The sequence below is a fragment of the Rhincodon typus genome, chromosome 1 (genome assembly GCF_021869965.1).
Source record: "Rhincodon typus isolate 14 chromosome 1, sRhiTyp1.1, whole genome shotgun sequence".
In the NCBI taxonomy this organism is placed as follows: Eukaryota; Metazoa; Chordata; class Chondrichthyes; order Orectolobiformes; family Rhincodontidae; genus Rhincodon; species Rhincodon typus.
This window is the reverse complement of record NC_063332.1, coordinates 116,662,727-116,678,614: the sequence shown is the minus strand read 5'-3', so window position 1 is coordinate 116,678,614 and position 15,888 is coordinate 116,662,727. Positions and strand designations below refer to the sequence as shown.

At 38.0% G+C, this 15,888-nt stretch overlaps 1 protein-coding gene across 5 annotated transcripts in view; it reads right to left on the bottom strand.

The window, feature by feature from the left end:
* The window catches only part of LOC109922295 (calcium/calmodulin-dependent protein kinase type II subunit delta), a 274,180-nt gene that overhangs the window by 21,248 nt on the left and 237,044 nt on the right, over positions 1–15,888 (bottom strand). For all 5 annotated transcript variants that reach the window (XM_048597035.1, XM_048597047.1, XM_048597057.1 and 2 more), the window contains exon 14: positions 7,814–7,862. In XM_048597035.1, coding sequence (XP_048452992.1) covers positions 7,814–7,862 — 49 coding nt within the window. The remainder of the gene's footprint in view (positions 1–7,813; positions 7,863–15,888) is intronic.

Here is a 15,888-nt window from a genome sequence, read left to right as displayed (position 1 = left end):
AATGAAGGGTCCAGGCCCGAAACGTCAGCCTTTCTGCTCCTATGATGCGGCTTGGCCTGCTGTGTTCATCCAGCCCTGCACCTTGTTGTCGAAGATGAAGAGATCGAGTTGTGATGAGATAAGGAGACTGAAGTTACATTTCTGGCAGATGAATTGTACAATAGAATAAACAAATAAATAGACAATTGGGATGAAAATAATTAGAGGAAGGTAAGTGCAGAAAACCTCTCCCCTTATAACTTTTCCTGAGGAGGTAACAATGAGAAAATACACTTGGACCATAGAACTGCATCTTCATCACTGAGCTAAAGAATTTCAAACAAATCCAATGAAGCATTAGTTACAAAGCCAACTGTACAGAAGCACACGGTCACAAAAATAAATGAAATCACAGGGGCTGAAAGCAAAGTCGACACCTACTGCATTGTTGTTATGATGGCCAAAGCAACGTCAATGCTTTGTAAAACTAAAGCAAAATACAGCAAATGCTGGAGATCTGAACTAAAAATAGAACAAGCTGGAGAAACTCAACAGGTTTGGCAGCATCTGCGAAACACAAATATAGAGAAACAAATATAACATTTCAAGTCCAAACAAAGCTTTCACTGTACGTGGGTGCATGTGATTACAATAAGTCAAATCAAACATGACACCGTTCTGGAATTCCAAAGACGACATTTTGAAAAGGATTTGTAATATTAACAGTGTGTGTCCATTCCCACAGACACCACCAGACTTGCGGAGTTTTTCCAGCACTTTGTCTTTGTGAAATGTTACTGGTCTTTAATCTGGTCTAATGCCCCAAATAAGTCATCTCTCGGACCATATGGACTGGTGTTTTGTTGACTTACACTGACCAGAGGAAGGTGTGGCCTGTGAGGGCTCTGACTCACACGACTGACTTGTTGAGTGCACATTTTGATTAATGTTTACATTTTCTGAACACTGCGTCACTGAGTTTATGGAGAGAAACACAACATATGAGCAAACAAAAGTGAAAAGGTAGAGTGTGACCAGAATCTTCAGGATGCAGTGGCAGCAGGAATTACTGCTGGGACATAACGAGGATGGAGACCAGCAAGATGACGTAGAGGAGGAAGAATGGGATGAACGAATGAAATACAACCTCCCTGTGTTACACTCCTTTATGCAGGCTGTACTTGGGCATGCAAAGATTGAAAAAGGAGAAAAGGCCAAACAATGAAATTATGGAACACAGCAAAAAAAAAATCAAAATCTATTCATTTAAAAATGGCAACATTAGTTTTTAAGCACAAGTTATACTTCCTGTTCAGATGCCAGTATAGAGAGCTCTGCTGTCCTTCTCTGTTCAAAGAAAGACTTGCACTTATATAATGCTTTCCCTTGTTTTCAAGATATTCCAAAGCACTTTACAGTGAATTAAATATGACTGAATTTGGGTCACTGATGTAATGTACAAAATGATGCAATCAAGCTGGACATAGCAAGGGAGTACATACAGCGACATGATAATGATCAGATTGATATTTTTTGGAGTGCTGGCTCAGGGTTAAATATCAGCCATGATGCCGGTTACAGCTCTCTTCTTCCTTTTCATAAATAGTATCATGCGACCTTCCGAATTCACCCAAGAGGGCAGCTAAAGGAGTCTCACTTCATCATCACATCTGGAAGGCCTTCCTCTGCCAGTGTAGCACTAACATTCAACCTAGCAGCTCTAATCTCGGAGGTAATATTTAAACCCACAAGAAGTGCTCAGAGATGAGAATGCAACCAAATGAGCCATGACTGCGACAAAGTTCACTGAGGTTTAAGATGACTAAAAAAAATAGACTAAACAGTACTTAAGCTTTGAAAAAAATAATTGCCTATTCACTCATTACTGCATAAACCCAAGACCGTACTAATTTCCAAGACAATTTAATGACAGAATCAGTACTTGCTATAAAAATAGCCACACCTGAGCTCTCCTTATGAGACCACAGGAGATGCTAATTTTGGACTGGAGCACAGATATCAGCTCCCAGAGGAAAGTTCAAATTACAGTAAACCTAGTGAAGTCACCCAATTAATAGCACTGCAATGATGTCCTTTCATCAGTGTCGTGGCAGTGAAGGTTGAATTCGAATAATAAAATCTTGAATTCTTACATTAAACTCCCTGAAGCTGAAAAACTGCACGACATATTCTAACTGTTTCATTAAATTGCCCCGTTATAAAAATTGTTAATAAGCCTGACAGTTACCTGCATTATTTAAGGCTTTTCATAAAATAGAAAAGCTCTAATGTTTGGCATTTAAATTTATTGAAATAATTTAATATTCATGTTTTAGAATTACAAAATAAAAAATGCTGCTGTCAATCATGTTTCACCTGCAGCACATACATTTATAAGAGACGATAAGCATACGGTTTGATTGAAGTTCTCAAGTGTAGGCCCTCTCCATCAGGAAGGGGAATGCCAAGACTGCTCGACAATATCTTTAGATGATCTAACTCTGATGAGAATATCACAAAGGTGATTCAACACTGTACTAATACCACTCCAAAAAGTGTCGTCTGTCCTTTTCCATTGTAATACATTCTTAAAGTTTTGGTGTGAAAAGCAACTCCTTTCCTCTTTGTTGAAAGCAGATTGAGCAGTGGGCTTTTATTTGCATTTCTAAGACATTGTTACAGTTAAACAGCTGAGCCATGGAGTACTTTGGCAGAAAATTAAACAGCAAGGTGGGTAATATTACATGAGATAAATTACCCATAATCATTTATGGTCATAATTATGCAAACATTTCAACAGTTACTTGAAATGGGAAACCACAAGTTGAGAACATGATTAAAGTTTGATTTTAAAAAAAGGTCAAACTGGGACAAAAGTTGCACTTATAAAAAAAAAATGCTGCAAGTTATTATTGAAAATGTTTATGGTACACAGATCTGGGAGCATCTGCTTAAGGAAATGGCAATTAGGAACTTAGCACAGAGGGTGAAGGGGATGATAAGTAATTTAAACAGATTTAGACAGTAAATATACAACAACGATAATTAGTTAGATTTAAGGGATAAAATTAAATCCAAATAGAAGATAACAACAAATTAAAGGGATCAGAAAGGTTTAAATAAAAATCTGGCGTGGATAGATAATCATCACAAAAAGAGTAAGGTGATACAAAAGAACATAGTTGAGCAGGTAGGCTATTCAGCAAAATGATCATGAGACCATAAGATATAGGAGCAGAATTAGGTCATTCAGCCCATCAAGTCTGCTCTACCATTCAATTGTGACTGTTATCTTTCTCAACCCCATTCTCCCGCCTTCTCCTTGTAACCCTGGTCCCCTTACAAATCAAAAACCTATCTATCTCTGTCTTAAAGACACTCAGTGACTTAGACTCCATAGGCCTCTGCAGCAACGAGTTTCACACATTCACCACTCTCTGGCTGAAAAATATTTGAGTGGTAGCTCAAGGAGGCAGTCATGCCGCAACTGCAGAGGGTTTATGATAATTGTGGGCATTCAGTAGGTAGTGCAAAAACCCTCAGAACAGCACCACTATCAAACATGCTTTCTGGTCTAAATAATTGTGGGAATTAACACACTTTAGGAGAGTGCAATCCTGGGCACGTGCACAGCAGGACAAAGGATTGAACAGAATGGTGCAGCAAAGTGTCTGTCAAAGCCAAAGAGAGTCCTGTGTGGCGTGATGTTGCCTCCCTGGTGCCAGGATGAAGGATATCACAGAGGATGCAGAATATTTTGAGGGTGGGTTTTGGGATGGGGCAGCATGGGGACAACCAAAAATGTTGGAATGGATGACAAAAGAAAAGAAACAAGAGTTTTTAAAAGAGTTAAAAACAGATTTTCAGAAAGCAAGGACATAAACAGTCAGACCTCAATTTTCTGCAAATTCTTTCATAAGACACGAGCATAGCTGGAAAGGCCTGCGTGTGTTGCCCTAATCGCGCTTGAGATGGCGGTAGTGGGTCACCTACATTAGCCACTGCAGACCATCGGCAGCAGCAGGTACACAGTGTTGTTATGAAGCAATTTCCAGATTTTTGATCCAGGAAGAGAGGAGTAAAAGCAAAACAGTTCCTAATCAGGTTGGTATGGGACTTGGGAGGGGAATTTGCAGGTGGTGGTGGTGTTGCCACCTGACTGTTACCCTTGTCCTTCTTGGTAGAAGAAGTCATGAGTTTGGAAGATGTTGTTATAGGAACCACAGCAAGTTGCAGCAGTGACATCTGTAAATGGTATACACCTGCTGCCACTGTGTACTAGGCACAGAGACAGAAAACATAGAAAATGATGGACAAGGTGTTAGCAAGTGGACTGCACTGTTCTGGATGGTGTCAAACTTCTTGTTTGCTGTTGGAGCTGCACTCATCCAAGCAAGGGCAGAGTACTCCATCACACTCCCAGCTTAATGCCTTGATCGAAAGGCTTTGGGGAGAGAAGTTACTAACAGCAAAATTCCCATCTTCTGACCTATTATTGCAACCAAATCATTTATATGACTAGGTTGGGGCTCAAGTTTGTAATGTCTGGATTATTCTCAGTGCTATGTACTAGTGAGTGCAGGAACAGCAGAGTTAAACGAGTTATGCATAGTAGGAAAACAGCGCAGGAGGGCAGTCCTTAGATTCCACTGCACCGGAAATTAGTTAATAAGGTTAATTTATGCCTGTGTGGTTTAAATTAATCTGGCAAAGTAACAGGCATCAGGCTGAAACATTGAAGGGGAAAAACAAGGTACAGATCAGTCAGAGGGAAACAGCACTAGAGTAAACAGTAATTCAGAAATAGATAAATGCGAGGCAGTTCAAAATAGACTTGCAATGCGTATGCTTTTTTAAAAATTCACTTGTGGGACATGGCCCAGCATTTACTGCCCATCCCTGATTACCCTTAAGAAGGTGGTGGTGAGCTATCTTTGAGAACTGCCGAGGTCCATGTGCACAATGCCGTCAGAGATTGTAATGTAATGTAATATGGTAAATAATTTAGTAAGCTGCAGGCACAAGTTGTAATATAGGGCTGTTATATACTTATAATAATAGGACATGCTAATTCTGGTCTGGAACAAAAAAATGGTCTAATTGGGAATATGATATTCCTGGCTACATGTCAATCAGGAAAGATAGGGAAGGTACAATAATGAGAAATGAACGAGGGAGTGGTTAGTGGCTGTATTGCTCAAATAAACTATTGTAGCACTGGACAGGGATGATGTGTTTGATGGGTCAAAAACATGATCCATTTAGTTAGAATTAAGGAAGAACAGAAACTCTATTACGGAACTGGGCACATACTATAGGTCATCAAAAGTGAGAAGATTAGAGAGCAAATTTGTAATCATATTAACAAAAGATGAGAAAACTACAAAATACTGATAATTGTTAATTTCTGTTAATCTCATACAAGCTGACATAGCAAAAGTGAAAATAGTAACAGAGGCGGAACTTCTAAAGTATTTGCAAGAGAATGTTGTTGATCAGTGATTTTCTCTTGGAGGTAGGGTCTTTCAAGGAGGATCAGTTGGTGTTGTTGTTGCTTGAATCCAAGATGTATGCATGAAAGCGCTCACCTCTTACCTTGCCAAGTCCTTGCCTCTGAATCTGCTGGGTTCCCAGCATCCTTGAATCTTGGAAAACTCAGCTGAGCAGAGCTAATATTGAAAAAGAGTGAGAATGTGGTTTGAAGGTTCATGGTCACATTTCAAGTTCAACATGCTTCCCTGAAGCAGTTGGATCATCTGCTCATCATCTGGCCACGGTTAAAGCTCAAAGTGGCCATTTCAGAGGTGAGTTTTTGTCAGCAAATAACAAGCCTACCACTTCCACACACTAACTTGCCTGCTTATTTAACTTAAAATTCCTCCCATTGATTCAGACTTGAAACACCCAATATGCTAAGTTCCCAGGCTGCTCTGTTCCTATGTGGTGAAGTGGTGTAGAGCACAAAGTAAAACTACATTCATACGAAGAATGAGAAAGTGGAACCCCAACCATAGAGATTAATTAGCTTTGGACATCAGCAGAATTTGGTTGATATGCAGTTCAATCTCACAACTAACAAAAATGTTTGTTAATGTAAATGGGGTGATACAAATATTTTTACTTCTTTATTCACTCACAGGATGAGGGTGTCACTGGCTAGACCAGCATTTATTTCTCATCCTTAAGAGTCAACAACATTGTTGTGGGTCTGAAGTCACCTGTAGGCTACACCAGGCAAAGATGGCAGTTTCCTTCCCTAAAGGACATTAGTGAACCAGATGGGGTCTTGCCCCCCCCCACCCCTCCTCTGACAATTGAATCATGGACATCATTAGATTCTTAATTCCAGATTTTTTCTTTCATCAAATCCAAATTCCACCATCTGCCATGGTAGGATTCAAACCCAGGTCCCCAGAACATTATCTGGGTCTCTGGATTAACAGTCCAACAATAATACCTCTGGGCCATCACCTCCCCTCAGCTTTGGACATCAGCATCAAATTATAAAGAAATTCCAGCTCTAGCACTTCCCATTCCTTCTGAAATGAACTTTGTACATGAGATTTTCCAATTTGCATTGTTATAGCCTATTTAAAATAAGAGGTTATTGTTGCCATTAAAATAACAGTGATGCAGAAATCTAGTTTCCTGGTAGTAAAAGATTTCATTTTCAGGGGCCAAAAAGCACAATACTAAACAAACGCAATATTTACCGTGATGATGCAAATTAACCTTCTATTTTGAATGGATTATGACGACTCCATTTGGAAAATCTAATATGCAATACTCATGTCAAAGGGAAAGTAGGCTGTTAGACGTGCAAGATGTTTAATAATCTCATTATTCTGGATGCATTGAGAAATATGCAAATTGTTCTCGAGATGTGTGTGGCACTGACAAGGCTTCAACACTCTACATTACTAGCTGCATCCAGAAGTGATCATTAATGTTTTCATTGAATTGCTCCAATTCTGATGATGGGGCTCTCAAACTGGTGTCAGGTAAAGAACTGCAGGTTACTGTGCAAATGACAATGAAACAATGCTTATTTCATTATTGCAATAAACTTTAGTAAGAATCTCATAAGGCAGAAATTTTAATCAACCTGGGGAATAAATTCTGGCCTCGCTTGCAACACTCATATCCCGAGAATGAATTAATGAAGCATTAACAATGCAGCTCACCAAGCATAAAGCAAGAAGAATGCAAACAGAAGCAACACTTAAAATAATATTTTGCAGAAAATGTAGTTTGTTTTGTTAAAATGCAAGAATTATCCTTATGTGCTCCCAATATTCTGAAATGAAATGTATGTGATGCTCGAAAACAAAGTTTTTAATAAACATTATGCTAAACATATTTGAAGTGCATACCGTAAACAAGTAAGACTGGCATCTGAACAGAAGTGAATTTATAAATAAACAGAGTGGACACGATAGGTATGTAAATTATGGCAAGTAAGATTAAAACTAAAAGCGCCACACATCTAAATGCCTAAATGTGTTGTTTTGTTACCTTGAATAATAAGTAGCTTAAGTGTTAGAACTTCCAGAAAATGTTTTCAACTGGCCTATTTTCAAATCTAATGTAATCCATTTTAGACTTAACAATTTATCCTTGAATATATTACAAATAAACATAAGTCCTATTTAACTGTAAAATCACTATATTGATTATTAGTATCAAATCAAGATTCATGATGTTAGCAAATTTGAATGGAACCTCTCTCGGTACCAAATAAAGCAATATTAGTTACTTCAATGGTAATAAAACGTTTTAAGACTGAGCTTAAACTCCTTGCCCAGAACAATTTCTACTTCTGTACTTGGCTTACCTTTCACATCTTCATCTTCGATGGTGGTGTTGGTACTTTCTGAAGATTCCTAAGAGGAAAATAAGATACCATTTTATGAAGACACTGCGACTTTATTTGCATGCAGTCTTTGAAGAATAAACTCACACCCAATGCAAAGACTGAAGTGAAGAACATGGATGCAATAAGCATGAGATGTAGATAACCTTTTACTATTTAATATTTAGTTGCATTTATGACTGGATGGTTGTTATTCAAAACAGTTTTATGGCGATTTAGAAATTTCAACAGATACCTGCCACAACAAACAGTCTAAAACAAAAGAATGATCCTTTCTGTAAAATAAATTTGGTAACTAAGGTCAGTTTCTTTGAGATCAAAGACAATTTTCATTAAGAAACCTCATTCAAAAGGTAGCATGGCTCATTAACATACAGCTATGATACTGCAGACTGTCACAGCACTGATGAAAAATAAAAATATGGAAGCAATTTATACATGTGAAATAGATATAAAGACCAAAAAGTGACCCGGAGCAGTACAGTGAAAATGTTCAGTTGCTTACAATAGATACCACCCCATCCTGAGAGGATAGTGACACTTTCCAACCAGATTGCACCATGAAACAAAATCAGAGTCGACACATACATCATGCATTTACTTTGAAAATATACACAGCTAATTACACTATTTCCTGTGCAGTTTAACATTGTCTACTGCACAACAAACCATCCAGAGGGTGTACAAGAACCATGAAACATGCAATTACTGACAAAAGATAACTTAAAATTCTTGATGTGTGGTAGTAATAAAATGAATTTTAATACTGGAGCTCTGATGGAACTCAGAAGTACTAACAAATTAAATATTAACAGGCATTTAGTAGTTATTTTAAAACTGAGTAACGTTTTTAAATCTTATGTTGAATCAGACGTAGCATAATGGTGATTAAAGCCATTTGCTTGAAACATGTAATTTAATCACATTTAGTTGTCAAAGTTTCAAAATTACAATAGTTTTGCACTATTGATAAATGATAAAACATCACATAGGCAAATGATTCTTCTAGTTTATACTCTAGAAAATAGGTAAATTCATGACAAGTGTACCCACAAAACTGAAGTGCAATATTTGTCCTTGCATCTTTCTAAATAAACAAAATCCATTAAAATTTTAACTGTGGAAGAAAGCAACTTCAGTTCAGTAAGTAGCTCAGTTCGTTACTTTGTGACTCAGTTCAAGTGAATAACCATTAAATGACTTCTCAAGAATGCAAAAAAAATTACAAAATTTATCTGAATGACTTTGGAGTAAAAGAATGACAAGGCATTACTTCCAAGCAGAAGTTTTAAAATGCAACATGTTCTGTGGATAAAACCATTTCACACACTGTAATTGACTAGATGGGCCCATAACCTCTGAGGCAAAATGACCACAATCTTTCAACAGCCACAAAGTTATGCATGTCCTTTATCCCATGCAGCTCATAACACAGATGAAGGTGACAATACTTCATGCTTGTGCCCGTCTACAGATTTGCTAAGATGAGGTAGGTTGAATGTACAAAGAATACTGGAAGCTTGCTGAATGGTCATGCATTCCCGTTCTCAAACAAAAACAGAAAACCAAGCCACAGGTGGAAAGAAGGACAAGCTAAAGAACTTTGCAAAACCTGATATGCTGAATACACCAGCTGCATATTCTATAATTTCTTCACAGGATACTGTATGTTGCAAAACTAAAATCGTCACAGCTTGGATACCTAACGTAACAAATCTTTACAAGCTCTGCGATGCTTAAACCTGTGAGCAGATCTTGGAATACCTTATTTCCATCAGCTGGATTGTGGATTACAGTGGTTTGGGGCTCCTGAGCAAGATAAAAGAAAACTCTCATTGGTTAAGATTATCTTCAGTCATTAAAATGTGCAAATGCCAACTACTAGAATGGTAAGACGGGAGAAATGTTACTTACTGCCATGTGGAAAAAACAAATCATAAACACATAAAAAAAAATCAAGAACAAGAATGGGTTTCTACTACGACCAGTAACTTGCCTAGACATCCTGCAGGAAACGGCCTAATCACTAAGTAGCAGCATGCAATTTCTTAAACTATCTAAAAAGTTTTCTTTGCTCCCTGAAGTCAAAGATGTGTGCTGCTAAGTCTTAAGCAGCTGACATCAGTAGACAAGCTAAAAGCAACATGCAGGAAGGCAGTGGTCTGCCAGTACAACATGCAAACTGTGACAGCCAGGTTCAAAGACACACTAAACGACTGTGAATATGTTGTTTCACATTGGATTTTCCCACATAACAGATCAAGGTATGTACTGATAATCACACACTACCTCAAAAAGCAACAGAGAAATGGAAAGTAAATACAGAAAGAGGAATCAAGATATACCAGCGCTGGGGTAGGTATGGGTTCTTTTGGACTGGTTACTACGTTGGCTTTGTTGTTTATCTGTAGGCAAGTTAAAAATAGAAAAATATAAGCCTCAAAAGTAATGTTTCCACTATATAATCGGACTGTATGTCCATCCATTGGAAGTTAATGTGGGCTGTTAGCAATCTTCCTAACATAATACTTTAACTTCCATTGACTGCATGAAGTCATAAGGAAAAATGTACTTGGTTACACATTTGATTTGGCTGAATAAGGAGTACAAGAATTAGGAAGAATGTTACATCCAGTCTGTAAGACATTACACAAACAAAAAGTAACAGCAGCACAAATATACAAAATAATCAAATATCCCAAACACATCACATATACACATGCGGTTTCAATTCAACTCTGATGTAGCTGAACTACTGTTGAAGGGCAGTAAAAAATATTTATATTTACGTTAGACTTCAGCTGCATTCTTTGTCTCCTCCTAACCTACTGGTACTACTTAACGTGAAGTTATGGAACAGAGAAGTGAACAGTGCCAATTTTACAATTTTTCTGGTTAATATCACCTCTTAACAGTTAAGTTTTGGGCAAAACATGATTTGCACAAATACCTATATTTTAACATCAGAGAAGTAACATAAAGGGAAAAAGGCATAACTCATCTTCCAACATCATATATAGAAATCAAGAAAATGTATGGGGATGGGGGAATTAAGGACAACTCTGTCTCTCATTTCCTTTCAAATGACTCATCATCCATCCAACAATGGCCACTCTATTCTCCACTACTTTCCGCATCAATTCATTTGCATCTGGTGACACCTTAGCAATTCTCTCTAATGCAACCAGGCCGCAGTATAGCAGATTCCAGTTGAATTTGTGTACATCTGCACAGAACAGCAGTGAAGTATCAATAAAGTAATTGATTTGTACAGGCACTTGTTCAAAAAAACAAAATAGGAGTGTCAGAGAAAAGGAGATGTGGAAAGATATGCAAAGCTGCCATCTATGAAACTCAAAAAAATATAAAGATGGACTCATCACATGAAAAGAGGTTTTAAACAACTGCCTGAAGTTAATTAAGTCATGGTCTAGGCAATTTTGTGAATAGCAGAGGCATATTAAAATATTTGCATTAGATTTAAACAAGCATTGCTCAATTGCCAAATAACGTTCTAAAGAGAGATAAAAATGACAGGTTCCTCTTGTACTTTTCAGATGAGATCTTCCACCAAATGCAACAAATTAGTTTTACAAAGGTTTTCACAATTCCAATTAATATTTTTATGTCTCTACTATGTCTTCACTTTGCAACTTTGAAAATCAGCATTAATTTTATAATTCATATTTCAGGAAAATCCCCAAAAGCGACCATCTAAAATCTGTTTCAGAGATATGCTTACCTCTTCAAGTTTGTTGATTAAATTATGTTTCAAAAGCAACACTTAATGGAAATAACTAAAATAAAGTCAAGTATTTCAGCAGTGCATTTATGTTTTTTTTAAATGTAGGAAAAAAGATGTGTCAAACTGGAGTTGCATAAATAGCTTAAGTTCTTGGTATAAACCAAGGCTCAATGTGTGCAATAAATTAATTCCATGGTGTACCATAGAGACGTTCTTTCGAAAAAAAACTCAAATCTTAACCCTGCTTGGATAATGAACCACATATGCATTGAAAGCCTAGGGAAACCATACACTTACTGCATACGAGCAGAATCAGTTAGTGCACTGAAATGGATTGCCCGCATGCAGAGAAATACTTCCAATATTATTGAAAGTGTTCTTTTTGTAAACGGCTGGCATCTGCAACCTTTGAAACATTAATGAGGCAGGTTTGGAATATATTCTATTGTTTTGAGTTCCAAGTAAATATGCTGGATAAGTAAAACATTGACTTGCTTCATTTCCAAAACTTTGCAAAATATTTCATCTCCTTAAAGCTAAATCGAATTGAAAATCCATACACACACTGGTAAAAAAGGAATTTCACGATCACTACCTTGATTACTTTCCTTCTTTGAATTATTCTACTTTGAGTGTCTATGGGGAGGTGAAGTCCCCCATGAAGCAATTTAACAAGAGTGCAAATTATTAAGGACAGATTGCTTGTATTTTTAGGTCTTAATAAACTGACAACAGTTAAGACATATTTCCAGCTGTGCAGTACATTACAAATATGGAATGCGAGAAGGACATTTGCTCAGGGCTGGAGGGTAACTTTTCAATTTGAGAGGGAGGATCTGGTTATCAGGGTCCACGTAGCTAACAACAACAGGCAAAATAGGAAAGAGGTTCTGCTTAGGGAGTACGAGCAGCTGAGGTCTAAATTAAAAAGCAGACTCTCAAAGTTGAACCATCAACATAATCATATAGGGTTGATAAGATTAGAGAGAGTTAAGGATGTGTCTGAAAAATTGGTGCAGGAAAAATGCAATCAATTCATGGGGCATTGACAGCAGGACTGCTGAAAGTGGAATCAAAACTGTTCTGATAGTCTTCACCTAAACTGTGTTAGGGGCAATGTTCTGGTGGATTGTAGAACTAGGGTAGTCAGGAGAGTTTTATACTAAACAACAGGAGCAAGACATCACATGGGGTAAATCGTGATAAATTAAGGGGAAAAGGACAAGGCAAAAACTCAATATGGAAATGGGGCAATGATAGCCAGAACATGGCAGGACAAGACAATGTCGAGACTTGAGAATATGCCAGCCAATAAGACTAGAGTTTGTTAAAAAAAAAGTAAAAATACATAACTAAAGGCTTTGTACCTAAATGTGCACAGTATTTGTAACAAAATTGTTAAATTGGCAGCTCAAATAGAAATAAATATGTTGACATTATAGCCATCACACAGATGTGGCTAAGACCCTTCATCAGAAGCTTTTTTCTGATGAAGGGTCTAGGCCCGAAACGTCAGCCTCTCTGCTCCTATGATGCTGCTTGGCCTGCTGTGTTCATCCAGCCCTGCACTTTGTTGTCTCGGATTCTCCAGCATCTGCAGTTCCTACTAACACAGATGTGGCTGTAAGGTGACCAAGGCTAGGACCTGAACATTCAATGGTACCTGACATATCAGAAGGATGGGAGGGAGAAATAGGAAGCAGATTAGCTGTTAATGAAAGATGCTATTGATACAATAGCGAGAGATTACCTTCTTTCTAAACATCCCAATGTGGAATCAACTTGGACGAGGATAAGAAATAAAGGTAAGAAGTCACTTTTGAGACTAAGTTATATACATCTCCTAAAAGTGCAAGAGAGGGTGTTCAGGAACAAATAATCAGGGCTTACAAAATGGTACAGCAATTATCATAGGCGATTGACAAATCTGATTGGCAAATGTAGTAGAGACAGCAGTAACAGGCAATTTTGTCCTGGGCACTGGGCCAAAGGTTGCAGGTCTGCTCCAGTGGCACTGTCACCACATTACACCTGGCATGTGGGTATATGGCTTGGACAGGTTGGCAGCTGCCATGGAGAGCTTAGTCCAGCACCCGCAGTGTCTGCAGGATATATAAAACAGACCTGCAAGCCATCGCTCAGCCAGTGGCGCTCAGCACTAATGTTAAGGCACAGGGGGATGGAGGTGACTCCAGGTGACCCCAGGTGACCTTTCTCACAGACAGACAGGGTGGTGCCAGTAGGCACAGAGCTGAGGAGGAACCAAATATAGGCCCCTCCAGAAGTCTTCTCTTAGGACACTCAGGGCTTGGCTTTACACTTTCACTCTGCCTGCCATTCTCAGCCTTATGGGAAGTCAAGTAGAGGAGGGTGCACCTGCTTCTGGACTAGACACACACAACGTGAGTAGGCCTTCCAGGCACAAATTCCACCAGAGGCTGCCCAACCAAATTTCTGAGGCAAATGGGTTCTGCTGTAAGGCAGGCACCTTCCCCCAGAATCAGTCTTTCACCAGGACATAGAAAAAAAAAGATTTGGGGCCTTCTAAGAGCACTTAAAAAGGCACGGGGAACAAATAGTTGTAAATATATTATTGCATTTGGTCATAAATGTTCATGTTTCACCATTAGCTGTGTGAGCAAATGTCTCTCCAGCTAAATGACCCCCAAGGATATTTATTCATCTGATGCTTTCCTGTCATATTTAATTCTACAAATGAAAATGCTCTGCTGACCTTTTTAAAATGACATACAGCCTGAAGCAGAAGCTACTTGGCCATTAAATCCACTCCTCTCACAAAACCCATACAGCAGATGCTGAAATGAAGTTTTGCAATTACCATTCCTGAATCTAAACCAAGGTTTCTGATTGTTCATTCATACGTGAGCCGATTAGACAGACTTATATGACTATTTAGAATGACTCCATGAAGAAAATATTCTGCAAAAAAAAGTGTTCTTATTTGTGATTACTTTGCTGGTTGTGTACTTGTGTCTTCTCACCCAGAGGAATGTGTGTTAAATAGTATGCTGGTTTCGACAGCTTGAATATTTCTGAAATTGTAAAGAATTAGATAGTATCCCCCTTCAGGAACGTCACAGGAATTAAAATGGCACATGAATAAATTCATTATAAATGAAGTCAGAAGGAATTTAAGGCTGAAACTGCTAAAAGCATTTGCAATGCAGATTAATCCTTAGGGTGTTACAGCACTGTAAACCATTTAACCAACTGTGCAAAATAATTTATCGATATTGTTCTGTGCATAGGTACACATTTCTGTTGAGGGGCCCATCCAATCTGAGACCTGGATGCATCAGATAGCTCATAAGCAAAATAAAAGTTGAGAAAAGTAAAATTCTAATCAGTTTAAGAAAAGTCAGCTAAGTGATGAATGCTTGGGAAGGAAATAAGTATTACAATTGACTTTTCAAATATTTATCCAGTATTCTTTTGCAAGATGCCGAGTTAAACGCCGTCAAACTCTTTGATGGAAATGAATCGAACATCAACTTTGAGTTTGACCCAGATAAGTTAGTCCTAACCATCAGAAGCTGACTGTAGCTGATGACTGCACCCTGTATATCCGCTAAGTGTTCACCGGAAACATTCTCTTTTGTGATTCTGAGTCTGCTTCCACCACCCTTTGAAGCAATGCATTGCAGATCATTGCAACTTGCTATACAGACATTTTCCCCCTAACATTTTTTTTTAAGCTCTTCTGCCAATTACCTTGAATAAATTATCTCTGATCGAATAAATGGGAATATAATCAAAACTAAACATTTTATCAAGTTTCCCCTTGATCCTTTCTGTTCTATCGAGAACGAGCCAGTTTTGTGGAAAGTCTAAAGAAACTGGAAGTCACTTGTTTCTGGAACCATTCAAGTTAATCGCTTCTTCACCCCCTCCAAAGCTTTGACATTCGTCCTAACAGAAGGAATTTGGTCATAGATTTGGCCACAATATTCCTGTTGGGATGCATCAGATATTTGTCAAAAGGAGAGATAGAGAGTTAAAACTTACGCTATTAAGGTGAGCTCCAATAAGTATAACTACAGCAGAAAAAGAGAATTTTCAATCGAATCAAAAGCTATTTGAGTCAATAACAGCATGCACAGTCCTAGGGGGCAATAAGAGTTTGCATAAAGTGGAAGAAGCAAGGAAGTAAAACAAAGTGATGGCAAACTGGCAAAAGTATTGAGAATACAGAAGAAATGTAAACAGTAAAGCAAGCAATAGTCAGACTTTCATCTTGATCAAGCTTTAACAACTTACGCAGTTATGGCAT